This window comes from Mustela nigripes, chromosome 14 (assembly GCF_022355385.1).
Source record: "Mustela nigripes isolate SB6536 chromosome 14, MUSNIG.SB6536, whole genome shotgun sequence".
NCBI lineage: Eukaryota > Metazoa > Chordata > Mammalia > Carnivora > Mustelidae > Mustela > Mustela nigripes.
This window is the reverse complement of record NC_081570.1, coordinates 41,660,264-41,676,611: the sequence shown is the minus strand read 5'-3', so window position 1 is coordinate 41,676,611 and position 16,348 is coordinate 41,660,264. Positions and strand designations below refer to the sequence as shown.

General features: G+C 37.4%; 1 protein-coding gene across 4 annotated transcripts in view; it reads right to left on the bottom strand.

Annotated features, from left to right (window-relative positions):
- ZFYVE9 (zinc finger FYVE-type containing 9) overlaps nucleotides 1-16,348 on the bottom strand; it is a 205,471-nt gene that overhangs the window by 45,916 nt on the left and 143,207 nt on the right. For all 4 annotated transcript variants that reach the window (XM_059374726.1, XM_059374725.1, XM_059374728.1 and 1 more), the window contains 2 exons: nucleotides 4,234-4,458; nucleotides 2,624-2,706 (listed from right to left, as the gene is read on the bottom strand). In XM_059374726.1, coding sequence (XP_059230709.1) covers nucleotides 2,624-2,706; nucleotides 4,234-4,458 — 308 coding nt within the window. The remainder of the gene's footprint in view (nucleotides 1-2,623; nucleotides 2,707-4,233; nucleotides 4,459-16,348) is intronic.

Below are 16,348 nucleotides of genomic sequence, written 5' to 3'. Positions count from 1 at the left end.
AAAAAAAAAAAAAAAAAAAAAAAAAAAAAAAAAAAAAAAGATACAAATGTAGTGATCCAAAGGGGCACGTGCACCCGAATGTTTATAGCAGCAATGTCTACAATAGCCAAACTGTGGAAAGAACCTAGATGTCCATCAACAGATGAATGAATAAAGAAGATGTGGTATATATACACAATGGAATATTATGTAGCCATCAAAAGAAATGAAATCTTGCCATTTGTGATGACGTGGATGGAACTAGAGGGTATATGCTTAGCGAAATAAGTCAATTGGAGCAAGACAACTATCATATGATCTCCCTGATATGAGGAAGTGGAGATGTACCATGGGGGGTTAAGGGGGTAGGAGAAGAATAAATGAAACAAGATGGGATCGGGAGGGAGACAAAGCATAAGTGACTCTTAATCTCACAAAACAAACTGAGGGTTGCTAGGGAGAGGGGGGCTGGGAGAAGGGGGGTGGGGTTATGGACATTGGGGAGGGTATGTGCTATGGCGAGTGCTGTGAAGGGTGTAAACCTGGCAATTCACAGACCCATACCCCTGGGGATAAAAATATATGTTTATAAAAAAATAAAAAAATTTTAAAAAACAAAACAAAACAAACAAACAAAAAACTAATGCTGTACTATACATTGGCTAACTGAACATAATAAAAAAAGGAAAAAATAAAATACTCAAAGAAGGGGTGCCTGCGTGGCTCAGTGGGTTAAAGCCTCTGCCGTCGGCTCAGGTCATGATCCCGGGGTCCTGGGATCCAGCCCCATGTCGGGCTCTCTGCTTGGCAGGGAGCCTGCTTCCCTTCCTCTCTCTGCCTGCCTCTCTGCCTACTTGTGATCTCTGTCAAATAAATAAACAAAAAAATCTTAAAATACTCAAAGAATAAAACTGCCAACCTAGAATTCTATATCCAGCAAAAATATTTTTCAAATATGAAGGTAAAATAAAGATACTGTTAGAAATACAAATGCCAAACAAGTTTCTTTTTTTTTTTTTTTTTAAAGATTTTATTTATTTGACAGAGAGAGATCTCAGGTAGGCAGAGAAGCAGGCAGAGAGAGGAAGAAGCAGTCTCGCCACCAAGCAGAGAGCCTGATGCGGGGCTCAATCCCCAGACCCTGAGATCACAACCTGAGCTGAAGGCAGAGGATTAACCCACTGAGCCACCCAGGCACCCCACCAAACAAGTTTCTTACCAGAAGATCCACATGACAATAAATGTTAGGAAATCTTTCAGGCAGAAGGAAAACAACACCAGAGGGAAATACAGATTTACACAAAGGAATGAAGATCACTGAAAATGGCAACTACACAGGTAAAGCTACAAGAGTTTTTCTTATTGGGGCGCCTGGGTGGCTCAGTGGGTTAAAGCCTCTGCCTTCAGCTCAGGTCATGATCCCAGGGTCCTGGGATTGAGCCCCACATTGGGCTCTCTGCTCAGCAGGGAGCCTGCTCCCCCCACCCTCTGCCTGCCTCTCTGCCTACTTGTGATCTCTGTCAAATAAATAAATAAAATCTTTAAAAAAAAAAAAGTTTTTCTTATTACTGAAATCTCTTTAAAACATAGTAAAAGCTATAATAACAAATGCAAGACAGAGTAAGGAAATAAATCCACCCCCTAAAAAGCAACTAAAAAGCTGGGTAAATAGTTTTTTAAAAACAATCACTATGATGTTCTGGAGTTAGACCAAAGGCATACAACATGCTGAGCTGTGTTTATTTGTGAAAGCTACTGAACTTCAAGCAAGCATAGTAGAGCTGAGTCTGTGATCTTTCTTGGGGCTGCACCCTAGCCCTCTCAGGTGGTTCAAGATAGTTTGTGGAAACATCAGCTCTGCTACTTGAAGGATCTTACTTGGAGTGGGAGCAGCTGCAGTGGTAATCTCAGTGGCTAGCGGGAACTGAGGGCCAGCAGCTCAGTTAGCTTGAGGTTGTTAGCCTATTTGGGGAAAGTAACAACCAGGCAGAATAGCAGAGATTTAACAAAGGTTCCGGGAGGTAAGAAAACCATAGCAAACTTCATAAACTCTCCAAATACCCAGGATTGACCTTGGTCTATGCACACGTACAGCAAAGGCCTTAGCAGGCCCAAGCCAAACAATATCCTTAGTCAAAAGAGTCAGAGGCTGTGCAAGAGCAAAGGTACATGGGAGAGCCCAGGGGAAAGGAAAAGAATAAAGTTTGAATCCCAACCTACACACAAATCCATCAGAAAAGAATGAATACCTTATTTGCTTAAGGTATTTGAATAAACCTCTGAGCTATCCTGGGCTAAACAATAAGCTATACAGACAAAGGGGACACTGGGATGATATGGTACACTTAAAATAAAAACAAGAATGCTAGGTGCTTTAAATATACATTACCTCTAGACCTCAAAATAATCCTGCAAGGTAACTTCGATAGCAAATGTATAACAAAGAGCTGAAATCCTGTACTATTTCCACTCCAAAGCACCATATACTTTCCAGAGAATATATATGTTGTTCTTTTCCTACAGCATAAATCTCCACTTGCCTGAAGTGGCAGGGATATGGCTATTAACAAAAAATGAAATCCCTCTCTTCCTTCTTCTGTACAAACCCCAGTAAGAAAGAAGGCAATAAAAATCTCCAACTTACTGCAAGAAGATTCATGATGGTATGCCCCGTCTCTCCAAACAATGGCTTCCGAAATCTGACACTGAAGAGTGGGCATGGATAAACTATGGAAATGAGAAATAATGAGACTAAGTCTGACAGCTTAATATTTTGGTAAAAGAGAGACATCAGGGTTCATAAAATTTTCAAAATATAAATGGAATAGCTGTTTTAGATCATATGAAATTTAGGGGTCAAAAGTATTTAGCACGGTAGCATCAAAGACAAATTCTGAGCCTTCTACAAACCATACCAGAGTTAAGTCTTTTGATGACCCGAATAAGCCTTTTGATGCAGCAGTCTTAAAAATGAACTACAAAGTCTTAGGAAGCACTCTTCTTCAAACTGGATTAATACGATCTGGGGAAACAAATCTTTCCTAATTCTTCTGTGTTCACTCTTATATACCTCCCCACCAGGATTCTCCTTAGAACAGCCAAACATGAGGTGGCCTATTATTTGGCTTACTCTTTGAATGTTAGGGGGTGAACTGCCTGTACAAGACAGGAAGATAACATGTTTCCTCTGCATACATACCCTTTCCTTTCCCTACTTCATTTAGCTGATTCATATGCCAGAAGTAAATTGGTCCAAGAAATGTTCCTTATCCAACTCCTTCATTCTTGGTGAAGTTAGGGCCCATCTCAGAACTCCAAGAGAACTTGGTTAACTTTGAACATGTGTTTTAATACAATAATACTACTGTAATCATGATTTCTGTATGTCTTCCTTACAAAAGTTTCTAAGAACCTGTAGCCATGTCTTAACTATTTCTAAATTCGCAGGATTTGTTACAAATAGTAGGCCTTTATTAAATTCTTACTGAATGAATAAGTGAAAGAATGAAGCTGACTTGCTGAAAGCATATATTATTTTATGATTCATAAAATAGTTTTTCATTATTTCATTTGATCCTTTTAATAATCTTACATAACGTAAAAGGCAAGTATTATTTTTTCCAGTTCAGAAGAAACTGACAGATTAAGTGATTTGCCCAAAGGTACAGAGCTAGTAAGTCACAGAGTTAAGAATCTTGTTCAAATGGCCCAATTCCTAGACCACAGGAATTCTGATCAAGTAAAAATATAGTTTAAAATAAAACTTACATTTAAGCCTTAATGTCTTAAAAGAAACCTCATAACTTAGTTGTATGACTTCCACAATGGGCAAGGAAGCTCTTCTACTGCTCACTTTACCAACTGAAAGTGATCGCTATACCACTAGTTTCCAGTACCTGTTATGTTATGTAAGATATACTTTGTCATAACTATTTTCCAACAAAATAGCAAAAAAAAAAAAAAAAAAAAAGTTCACTACAGATACTGTAAAAGGTTACTTGTTAAAGTCCAATACATTTTTTCTGAAGATGAACTTAAGTTTATAAGGTATTAATCACTAACTTCCAATTTTGAGATTTTTAGTCTTTACCATTAAAGCTAAAATAAGTAAAGACAATGGCCAAATTTAGCTTAGCTACTTCAAAAGACTTCTGTTGGACTATCACTGGGGGGTGGGGGTCTGATTATCTCAGGCCTTTATTTAGCCATCACATTTTGGTTATATAGCATAGAAGAAGCTATTTTACTACTTACGTCGATATTCAGCTCCAAGTCTTAACATTAGTCGGATGGGAAACACTTTAGCCCAAGGAGTTTCCCATTTCTGGATGAGAATCCCAAACAAGTAAGGTGGGGTTGGGAGTACTAGGTCTTGCAGTGACTGGTAAGTAGATGTCACATATAAGAATCCGCCATGTTCTTTACTGCCAAGGAAACTCTGACTGAAGAAGGAATGTCCCAAGTTGCCCACAACATTTCCTAAAACAAAAAGTTCATTAATTATTCTATCAATAAATCAATCATATTCTTAGTAATCATTAATACTTAACATTGGGCCAGACATGGCCAAACACTAATTCCCAAACTTTCATTATGAAAGACATGTTTATAATGTTGTTTTTTAAATAAAGGTATTTATTAAATGAAAATTTGTTTTCCAATGTTATCAGGGCCTCTGGTGAGCATGAAATAGCTTATGTTATCACACTGTAGAAGTCTACCTAGCCAAAAGCCAAAAATATTGATGCCTTCCTTAGACTGGACAGCTCTACTGTCTAAATTAGAAGTCTCGGGGTAAGAATTACTGCCCCAAAAGTCATTTAAAAAAACATTACTACTAGGTACCTGTTCTTGCAGGGCTTACAATCTCATTGGGTGAATAAAGTCAACTCATGAACATAACAAATTAAGAGTAAGTACAGTTATGTATGAGACATTGAGGGAAGAAAATTTATGGAGAAGGTAGTATCATAGGATTTGTGAGTGAGACAAATATGAATCATAATGTAGAGTTTATTTAAATTCATATTAGTTTTTTTTCTTCTAGCTGCAAAAGCTCTTGACTAAGCACTTCCTAACTCAAATTTTTTTACATGAAACAGTGACAAATCAGCCTTTCATTAGGAAGACATTTTCCTCAGTTTAGAATTACAAAAGAACTTCCCAACAGGAGCTGTCTCGTAACAGTAGATAGGTTCCCTAGACATGTGTAAATGTCTTCTGATATTTCTGAAAGCAGTAACAGCAAATGCAGAAATCATCATCAGCAAACTTAACGCTTACTTTCCTGGAAAACTAGAGTCTGTTCACAGAACAGTTCAATGATGGCTCACTGATTCCTTGAGGGAAGTAGGAAGCTATGCTGATAGTAGGGTCCACAAGTGATGGAAACAACTCCCCACAAAACGTGGAGAAGCTTTGTGGCTGAGAGCCATGTTCACCTGAACATCATCATCTGCCAAAGACATTTATGGGCAGTACTCTTGCCCCAGGATTAACCAAATCTGGCTGCACATTTGATCTTCTGGGCCAGATCTATAAAAACAAAACAAAACAAATTCCCATATCCAGGAAGCGTATGGTATTTTGGGGAAAAAAAAAAAAAATCTCAGATTGTGGAGTCACAGAGGTATGGGTTTGAATACTAGTTCAATCACTATTATGTGATTTGGGGATAAGTATAGCTATGTAAAATGGGTAAAATTACAAATTTCAGACCTGTTGTGAAGAATAAATGATAGAATTTCTCCAAAATGCCTAACAGCATCATGGCACACAATGTGTTCTCAAAAAACTTGCAGCTATTATTGTTATAATTTACATATACATATAATGATCAGCCAAGTATTATAGTTTTATCTTTGCTTTATCAAAGATTTTAGAATAAGATTTGTATCAATTTTCATCTTTTAATCTGGGGGAGGAGAAGAATGGGAGGCAAAAGAGATGGAAGATATTGTTTCCATCCATAATGTACAGTACACAGTATCATTCCTCTAAAGTTCTAATGAGAGCATAATGTTTATGTTTCTTTAGACTGGCCTAGTGCATACAACTCAAAGGTGAAAACTATGTTGGCCTTGCGCTCAACACATTCATTCATCATCCCTTTGGGGATTGCCCTATTAGAGACTGGATTATGTTTGGATAATCTATTACTGGTTATTTTTCCAGATATTACCTTTTTGCTTCTACCACCTAACAACCTCCTCCTCCCTGTCTCAATCACATGCAGATTCCTCACTATGCCCCTTTATATTATAAAATATATGTTATCCTGTAAGCATCTATTTTCTTCCAAAATATTTTTTTAAGGTAAGTCTCTATCAATCTTAGTGAGTGATTTAATTTAGATTGTTACATACCATCTTATCTATAAGCAAGTTGCATTCCACAGGTATAGATACCAGCAAAAATAAAACACTGGGTATGAGAATTTGACAAAGACAGGCTTTCATTGAAAATTTAATCTGGGGCTCTTGAACTCATATAGTCTATTATAGATTTGTTTATACATGTACTTCACTATGGAAGCATTCAATACAATGAATCCACTGAATTAATTCTATATGCCCCAAGACCACTATGGAATCCATATAAATAAAATAGAAAAAAATTCTTGCTTCTGAGCTTAAATGACCTGACAAGTATATCAAAGGTTTTATATCAATAGCTTACAAAGCAATTTCCCATGACTTTGATCAGATAATCATCAGATCAACAGCAGGTGTCATTTCTCTGAAGTTCTGGATTTTTATTTTATAGGTAAAGAAACTGAAGGTTAGGAGTAGAGGTGAAGTGACTCTCAAAAGACACAAGATAAAATAAGCAGCAAAGTAAGATCTAGAAAGCAGATCTTCAATCTCCTAGTCTTTCCATATATCATACTATCTTTAAAATATATACATATACATGTAGTAATCTGCAATTTTCCATCTTAAATTTGGAATTTTAACTTTGTTCTTCAAAGTGCTTACAGCCACCTTCAAATTCGATTCAAATACAACTTTGTATCTAGCAACAGCTTCCTTTTGTTTCAAAGCATGCTTATCCTCACAACTAACTTGAATGGACAATTTCCAAACAAATGGTTCAAGAAATAGTAATATCGTGAATATTAACATATAACTAAACCTCAAAGTATCAAAAGAATGTAGATAGTCCCTTGGTGTTCTTTGTAAGACAGTAAACTACAGTTAAGCAGGAGTATTTCAGAAAAGGTCATTTCCTCAGTTTAAAGCATCTGTAAGATTTACCATGTAACTTCAAAAAGTTCAAAAGGCAGTTTACAGCTTTTTTAAAACATAGGATTTAGAAAAGACACAGCTGAATTCAAACCTGGGTTCAGCCACTAATCAACTATGTGTTTGATTTTCGGCAAGTTACTTAGACCCTTGGTGCCTCTCAGTTTGCTCATATGTAAAATGGGGACAAGAACAGTATGAATCACAGAGTTGTAGTCGAGAACAAATGAAATAGTACACATAAAACAATAAATATGGCCTAGCACATACTGAGTGCTCAAAAAATACTAGAGAGGCAACTGGGTGGTGCGGTCCATTAAGCATTCAGGATTGTGAGACTGAGCCCCGCATCAAGCTCCATACCTAGCAGGGAGTCTGCTTAAGACTCTCTCCCCTTCTCCCTCTGCCCCACCCTGAGCATGCACACTCGTGTCTCTCTTAAATAAATCTTTTAAAATAATAAAATAAATAAATACTAGATATTAGTCTTAAATCAGTTCTTCATAAATAGTCCATATTACTTTCTCATTGTCCGAAAAATTACTTTGCAAAAGCAGCAATACCACGGCTCCTTTTCAAAAAGATACAAACTAAATTTAACTTACCAAAAAGATTCAGTTAATTATAAAAAAAAGACTGAAAATCCAAACCATGATATAAAATCTTTAACTGGAAAAACAATACAAGAAAATTATTGATGATGATGAAAACACCAATGAAGTTCCTCCTTCCCTGGAAACACATGGTTTAGGAAACTTTTTTTTTTCCTTTTTTTTTTTTTTAAGATTTTATTTATTTATTTGTCAGATAAAGAGCGAGCAAGAGCAAGCACAGGCAGAGTGGAAGGCAGAGTCAGAGGGAGAAGCAGGCTCCCCGCGGAGCAAGGAGCCCGATGTGGGACTCGATCCCAGAACGCTGGGATCATGACCTGAGCCGAAGGCAGCTGCTTAACCAACTGAGCCACCCAGGCGTCCCATTTTTTTTTTTTTTCCTATTTTAAAGCTAAAAAAGTGACCTACTTCAGTAATACTAAAGACTATAAGCAGTGAATTTTTATGGCCATGAGAAATATCAGCAAGCCACTAAAATATGAAACAATTACTGGACATTGATAGATCAATTACACATTTACCATAGGATATATATTGTGATACTGGTCCAAAAAAGAAATAAAGATACACATATTAGCAGAATATTTTCTAAGATGCATAATACCTGATAGAGTCCCAGTCATTCCACAAATATTTACAGGATACCTATCATTTTTTAATACATGTCTTATCAATTACTTATATTCTTTAGGAGACTACTATTTTAAAATCTCTTTTTTCCCCTCTTCTCTAATCCACCTATAATTTTTCTTCTAAATACTTGGCGGGGATGGAAAATTGGCAAGAGATGGTGATTTAAAAATATCTAAATACATTTCTTTCTAAGTCAATAGGGAGTAGGAACCAATATTCTTAGACTGAGATAAACCTCCATTTTAAAAAATAAAAAATCAAACTCCATTGTATTTGAGGCCTATAATTTTATTAGTGACATTATAAAATTAATAAAAATAAAATTCAAAAATGATTGCAGCTTATTAATAACCGACACATTAGTAATATAAAACATTTAGGCAAAACTTATTTTGCCTGTTGATAAATCTACATAAGAAATTTGTTTTATTTTTTTTGACGATTTTACTTATTTATTTGACAGAGAGAGACATAGCAAGAGAGGGAACAGAAGCAGGGGGTGTGGGAGAGGGAGAAGCAGGCTTCCCACTAAGCAGGGAGCCCTATGCGGGGCTCAATGCCAGGATCCTGGGATCATAACCTGAGCTGAAGGCAGACGCTTAACAACTAAGCCACCCAGGCACCCCTCTATAAGAAATTTAAATTAACCAAAAGTTCATCTGGGTTAACCCAGGTGACTACAATTTAAAGATACAAAATAAGGAAGATTTTAGTAGTTTTTTTTTTCAAAGATATTAAATTATAGAAAGTTCCCAAGTAATCTGCATGAGTGACCCCTGGTATTTCTTTCTCAAGGATCGGAGACACTGGGGTCTCAGAAACACTCCTAGGTTGACCTCAATAGAATTTACTCTTGTTTCCAAGTCCCAATGGGAACAAGAAGTCAGGAATAAGAAGTATGGCATTTTTATTAATAGAAGCATTCTCTCAGGATTCATTGCCTCCAGGTACTTCTCCACAAAATGACAAACAAAATACTTCCTAGTGACATCATATCAATTTATTGATTCCTTCAATCCACAGGTTCTTTTTATTAAGCTTCTTCAATGTGCCAGACTATTAGTTCTAAAGGCTGGTACACAGAGTTGAGCCAGAGAGATAAGTCTTGCCCTCATAGAGCTTATATTCTAAAGGAGGAAGACAAATTAACAACATCAGTTAGTAAAGTTAGAGATAAATGTTTTGAAGAAAATAAAACAAGGAAGGTAATGTAAAAGACTGGTAGGAAAAGAGGACAAAACACTTCTTTAGCTAAGAGGGTCAGGGAAAAATGCTTTGAGGCGGAAATATTTGAGATCAAACCTGAATGAAGAGAAGATACCAACCAGTTAAGATCTACAAAGGAGAGCATTCCAGGTCTAGGAACGTAAGTACAAAAGCCAATAGTTAGAAATGGGTTTGATGGGTTCAAAGGTCACAAAGGTGATCAATGTAGCTAAAGCAACTAAGGAGTAGTAAAAGATAAAGTCAAAGAAATCTTTAGACTAAATCAAATAGGATCTTATTAGCCAAAGGCATTTGGAGTTTATTCTAATTGTAGTGAGAAACCTCCAGAAGGTTTAAAGTAGCTTCAATTGGGTCTTCATACCCATTACTATGTTACACAAATATACTCTCAATTCAGAATTAGATTTAGGATACCCAAAGAACCTCTGAGAGAAGATAAACATGTCTACAAACATTAAGTTACAAATGACTGGAAGGGAACAAAAAGCATTTTTCAAAGATAAAAATTATTACACTAAGTCAATCAGAGAAAGATCATATGATCTCCCTGATATGAGGAAGTGGATGCAATGTGCGGGGTTTGGGGGGTAGGAAAAGAATAAATGAAACAAGATGGGATCGGGAGGCAGACAAACCATGAGAGACTCTTACTGTCACAAAACAAACTGAGGGTGACCGGGGGGAGGAGGATAGGGAGAGGGTGGTGGGGTTGTGGACATTGGGGAGGGTATATGATATAATGAGTGCTGTGAAGTGTGTAGACCTGGCAAATTCACAGACCTGTACCCCTGGGGCTAATAATACATTATATGTTCATAAAAAATTTAAAAAATTTTAAAAAAATGATTTCACTTGCAAGGTTAATATCTACAGTCAGTGTTTATAATTTTAATTATCTTCTTGCCTTGTTCCAAAGTTAAATCTAAAAGCTGAAAATTAATAACAGTGTAACCTTATTATGTCCATGTAAATATTAATCAGTTCACATTAATATTCCTCTTAATGAGTTTTTTGAAAAGAGAATGTACTCCAGGATCCAGCACAAAAGGCAAAGAAAAATTACCCAAACAATAGTTCAGAGATAAAGACTGATTTCAGAGGTTCCAACATGAAAAAGGAGTTCCAAAAGAAGAAAATGTTGGAAATGAAAGAGAAGTAATATTCAAAGAGATAATAACCAAGAATTTTCCAAATGAAAGAAAGAAGTGTATTTTGAGATCAAAACTACACTTTTGGCACTAGGTAGCAAAAATAAAACTAAATCCCCATATATGTACACATACAGATCAATGGAATAATAGAGAAAGAGACCTATACACAGAATACAAACTAATGTTCAAAAACAGTAACAAGGTAATTCAGTGGCAAAGGATAGTCTTTTTAACAAATTGTGCTGAACAACTGGATGTCCATAAGAAAACAAAAAAACAAAACAAAAAAAAAAACTTCTGAGCTTTACCTCTGTACCTCTGTAGGGGCCAAGGGCAGGCTGCCCCTCAGATGGGCCACTTTGCCATGAAGATTAATTTGGTTAAAAACCTATTAAAACCCAGCAGATTTAGGAACAGTTCTTTACCTTCCACACAACTGCCTACAAAAAATTTAAATAAAGGACCTGGTCTGGGAAGAGAGCTACCTACAATATAATTACATTATACTATGAACTAGGTATGGCATATATGGAGGAATCTACCCAGGCCTTGGCCTTGATCCAAGTTTTCTATGTCACATTGTTTCTGGGTGGCCCCAAAAATATTTGAAACATTTACTCATTTTCATCTTCCAGTGAATTGTATTCCTTCCCTCTGACGTCCCAGACCCCTGCCCACTCCTTCTCCTTAGTTCAGAATAACATATACACCCCACCTTGCCTGTCTTTCGAATTTCCATGTCTGTATGGATTACCCATACGTATGAATTAAATTTGATTTTCTCCTGTTGATCTGTCTCTTGTCAAGATGATTTTTAGTTCAGCTAGAAGAATCCTGAAGAGAACAGGTAATTCTTACCTGTTCTTGCCAACCTGTTCTTCCCTGTTCTTACCAACACTTCACTCCCTGTGCAAATATTATCTCAAAATGAATTATAGATCTATATGTAAGAGTTAACAACTATAAAACTTTCAGATTGAAAATACAGGAGAAAATTTTTGTGACTTTGGGTTAAGGTAAATATTTCTTAAGAAACTAAAGTATAAACTATAAAAGAAAAACCAGTGAACTGGACTTCATCAAAGTTTAAAACTTATACTCTTCAAAAGACAGTTAAGAAAATGAAAACACAAGCCACATGTCCTGGAATATAATATTTGCAAAATGCACTATCTGATAAAGGACTTATCTCCAAAATTTATAAAGTACTAAAAACTCATTAAGAAAACTCGATTTTTATTTTATTTTTTTAAAAATAAAATATTTATTTTATTTATTTATTTATTTGACAGACAGAGATCACAAGTAGGCAGAGAGGCAGGCAGAGAGAGAGAGGGAGAAGCAGGCTCCCCGCTGAGCAGAGAGCCCGATGTAGGGCTCGATCCCAGGACCCTGGGATTATGACCAGAGCTGAAAGCAGAGGCTTTAACTCACTGAACCACCCTGGCACCCAAATAAAACTCATTTTTAAATGGGCAAAAGAAGAGGTACAGATGGTAAATAAGCATATGAAACAATGCTCATATCATTAGTCATTAAGGAAATGCAAATTAAAATTACAATGAGGTGCCACAACACACTCATTAAAAAAGCAAAAATAAAGTTTTGTTTTTTTTTTTTTCTTTTAGAGGCAATATCAAGTGCTGGCAAGGATCCAGAATAATTGAAACTTTTCATACATTGCAGGTAAATGTATAAAGTACAATACATACATACACACAATCATATGGATGAATCTCAAAAGCATTATGCTAAATGAAATAAACCAATACAAACGTGTGATTCTACTTATAAAGCCTTCTGGAAAATACAAAACTATAGGGAATGAAACCAAATTGATAGCTGCCAGAAGCAGATGCAAAGGGGAGGGGAATAAATACAAAGGGACATGAAGCAAGGTTGAGAGATGATGGAAATGTTGTGTATGCTGATTTTGGTGGTGGCTACATGACTGTATCTGTTCATCCATACTCACTAAACTATGTCTGAGAAGGTGAATCTTACTGTGTATAAGTTATACCTCAATAAACCTGACTATAAAAACTCACAGAAAACTTTGTAACAGACTTGCACAAAATTAAGGATAAAAAGAAAATCCTAAAAGCCCAAGAGCAGAAAAAGAAAAGGAAAAAAAACTAGACTGAAGGAGATGTCAAAAGACAACAGAGTCGTATTTTCAAAGTACTTGCTAAGGGGAGGTAAAAGAAAGAAAGTAAGGAATGAGGGAACAAAGAGGAAAGGGAGGGAAAATATCCGTTAACCTAGAATTTTGCAACCAATTAATTATCCAAGAGGGATGGCAAAACAAAAAAATTTCAGACACACAAAGGCTAATAGAGTTTATGAACCACAGAGCTTCACTAAGAGAACTAAAAGATGTATTTCAGCAAGAAAAGCAAGTTCAAATGGAAACACAAGGTACTGAAAAAACAGGTATAGAGAAAATATAATGGCAAATTTAGTAATTTTGATTGAACTGAATAATGATAGTGATCTTTGATACTGACATTGAATACTGAACTGATAATTAAATATAAATAAAAACATATTTTTCTTTTACAACAAAAGGCAAACAAACTATAGGGAACAACAGTAAGACTGGTGAAGATAGCAAATGAGTAAAGTATGTTTCAGGTCAGTGTCATGCTTGGGAGGACAAAAATCCTGTGTGGGAGGCAGAATTCTGTCTGCCTCCTGTAAATATGCCTTATTTAATTCCCTCTCCTTGAGTGATGGCAGCACCTATGAATATAATGGAATGTACCCCCAAAGTCAGGTTATTAATCAGTGGACTTTGAGTTAATCAGTAGGGAGATTATCAGTATGGGCTGATAAATCTAGATCTAGGCAGAGACATACTCCTGCTGACTTGGAAGAAAGGAAACATCATTGTTGTAAACTATCCATGGAGCCAGGAAGCCATGGAACTGCAGGCAGCATCTGGGAGCCAAAAGGATTACCCAACCAATAGCTATCAAGAAAATGCCACCACCTAGGTCTGTGATTTAGATAAACCTTTAACACCTCTCATTTTCCTCATCTAAAAAACAAAGAGTTTGTAGCAGATGATCTAAGACACCTCCTAGTCCCAGTATTTTATTAGGTGTGAAATGATTCCTAGTTGAGGAGAGACTCTTATGGCTCACTTGTTTATGCCTCTGAAATGCTATTTACTCAGATATATATGCACATGCCCCCATCTATATTATAGACAACATTTAAAATAGCTTACATGAGTTATAGTCTGACTTTAGACATCACCATTATTTTACTATCCACTTCAAAGTAATTTTGTTGTAGAAATTTTGCATTTTAATCTGATAGTTCAAAATAAATTCTACTGATACATAAGGATAATTCTGAAAAGTGAGTAACTGCTTATGATAAACATATATTCTAATGACTCATGCAATGATTCTCAGCCTTTCCTTGTTGGTATTTCTCAGAGTTCCAGTCACAGCTCTAGTCTCCTCTTAGGGACCTAACCCATTCACAACCACAGTTTCAACAATCACATAAAAGTTAGGTCTCCCAAATCTCAGATCTACTACCTGAGGTCCATACTCATATATTCATTGTCCATTTACATAACACCATCTGTTGTCAATATTTCGAATTCAACACACTGGACAAAGAACCGGCCTCCCACTCCTCTGCCAAATCTGTTCTTCTATTTATTATCTTGATGAATAAGAACAAAGTCCACTCGGATGTCCAAGTCAGAAATTTGAAGCCACTTGGACTTGTTTCCTCTCACCCCTCACGTCTAGTTACCAAACACTATTGAACTGACACATCACTGTCTTTTATTTCTTCTCAATATTCTTTGTTCCCACTGCTATTACTTAATTACCTTACTAAATCCTGATAATTTAATTTCTTACTGGATCCTGACAATAGATTTTTAATTAATTTTTTAAAAAGAGTTTATTTATTTATTTGACAGAGAGAGAGCTCACAAGGAGGCAGAGAGGCAGGCAGAGAGAGAGGGGGAAGCAGGCTCCCCGCAGAGCAGACAGCCTGATGTAGGACCCAATCCTGACCCTGAGATCAGACCTGAACCGAAGGCAGAGGCTTAACCCATTGAGCCATGCAGGCGCCCCTTGAAAATTAATTTTAAAATAACAAAGTGTAAGTAAGGATGTAGAGAAAAGAGACCCTCATGAACCATTGCTGGGAATGTAAACTGGTGCAGTCACTAAGGAAAACAGCATGGAGGTTCCTCAAAAATAAAAAATAGAACTGGGGCCCCTGGGTGGCTCAGTCAGTTGAGTGTCTTGACTCCTGATTTTGGCTCAAGTCATGATCTCAGGCTCCTCGGATTTAGCCTTGCACTCAGTGTGGAGTCTGCTTGGGATTCTCTTTCTCCCTCTCTGTCTCTGCTCCTCCTTCCCTCACACTCTCTCTCTAAAATAAGTAAATAAAATCTTTAAATAAATAAATACAGAATTTTGTGTAAGATGGCAGAGAAGTAGGAGACCCTGTTTCAACCAGTCCCCTGAAGTGAGCTAATTATCTACCAGAACACTCTGAACACCCATGAAACCAGCTTGAGATATAGGATTATACACTTCTGAATCCCTACAGGGGCAGAAGACACCAGCGGACAGGTAAAGCATACTAGGAATGATCAGACTGATATCAGAGGATAAAAAGAAGGAGGAGGGAGTCACCAGAAGCAACCCATTGGAAAGAAATACCCCAATACAAAAGTGCCCTGTGATTGGGGACAAGCATTGACTTGGAGTCTAGTTTAAAGCACTCAAAAAGAGCAACTGGTGGAATTGGGCAGTCACCAGCAGGCCTAAGCCCTGGACCCAGATTGGCCACTGCCGGCAACCACCGGTGCCAGAGAAAGTCCGTCAGCAGAGGAGCCTCCAGTTCCTGGTCCCAGAGCCCCCAGGGTTGCGAAGCTTAAGAGAGTCTGGTGGGCATTCTCTAGAACCATAGCCTTTTGCATTCGTGTTCACTGTGCGACCAGGATCTGAAACATGCTCCCCAACCTCGCCTGAGAGTGTTCCCTGTGGATGCTAGCCGGTGGTCTATAGGACCGGCAGAGAGTCTGAACACTCCCAACCTGGACTTGAAAGAACTACCCCAGACAGCAGTCCGGGCAAAGGCAGCCACCAGAAGCAGGCTCCCTAGACCAACATCCCTCACAGTTATGGCACGGGGGTGCAGGGACAGGCGGGTGCTTCAGGCCACAAGAGACCATCGGGGTTCTCTGCTTCGGACTAAACCTCTGAAAAGCCACAAAAAGCTGCCAAATAACAAAAACCTCCAGAGAACAAAAGCCTGAAAAACTGGTTTCCACAGAGCCCAGCCCCTTGACAGGGAGCAGGAGGACTCAACCCAAGCAAGACCAACTGAAAAACAACTCGGCAGGCCCCTGCCCCAGAAAGCCAGCCAAAAGAAGGAGCAAAAGAACCAGAGGACAACCACCACTGGGTCCCCATAAAACTGTAAAACCCCAATATCAGGGGAAAACAATTTAGCTCCCGGT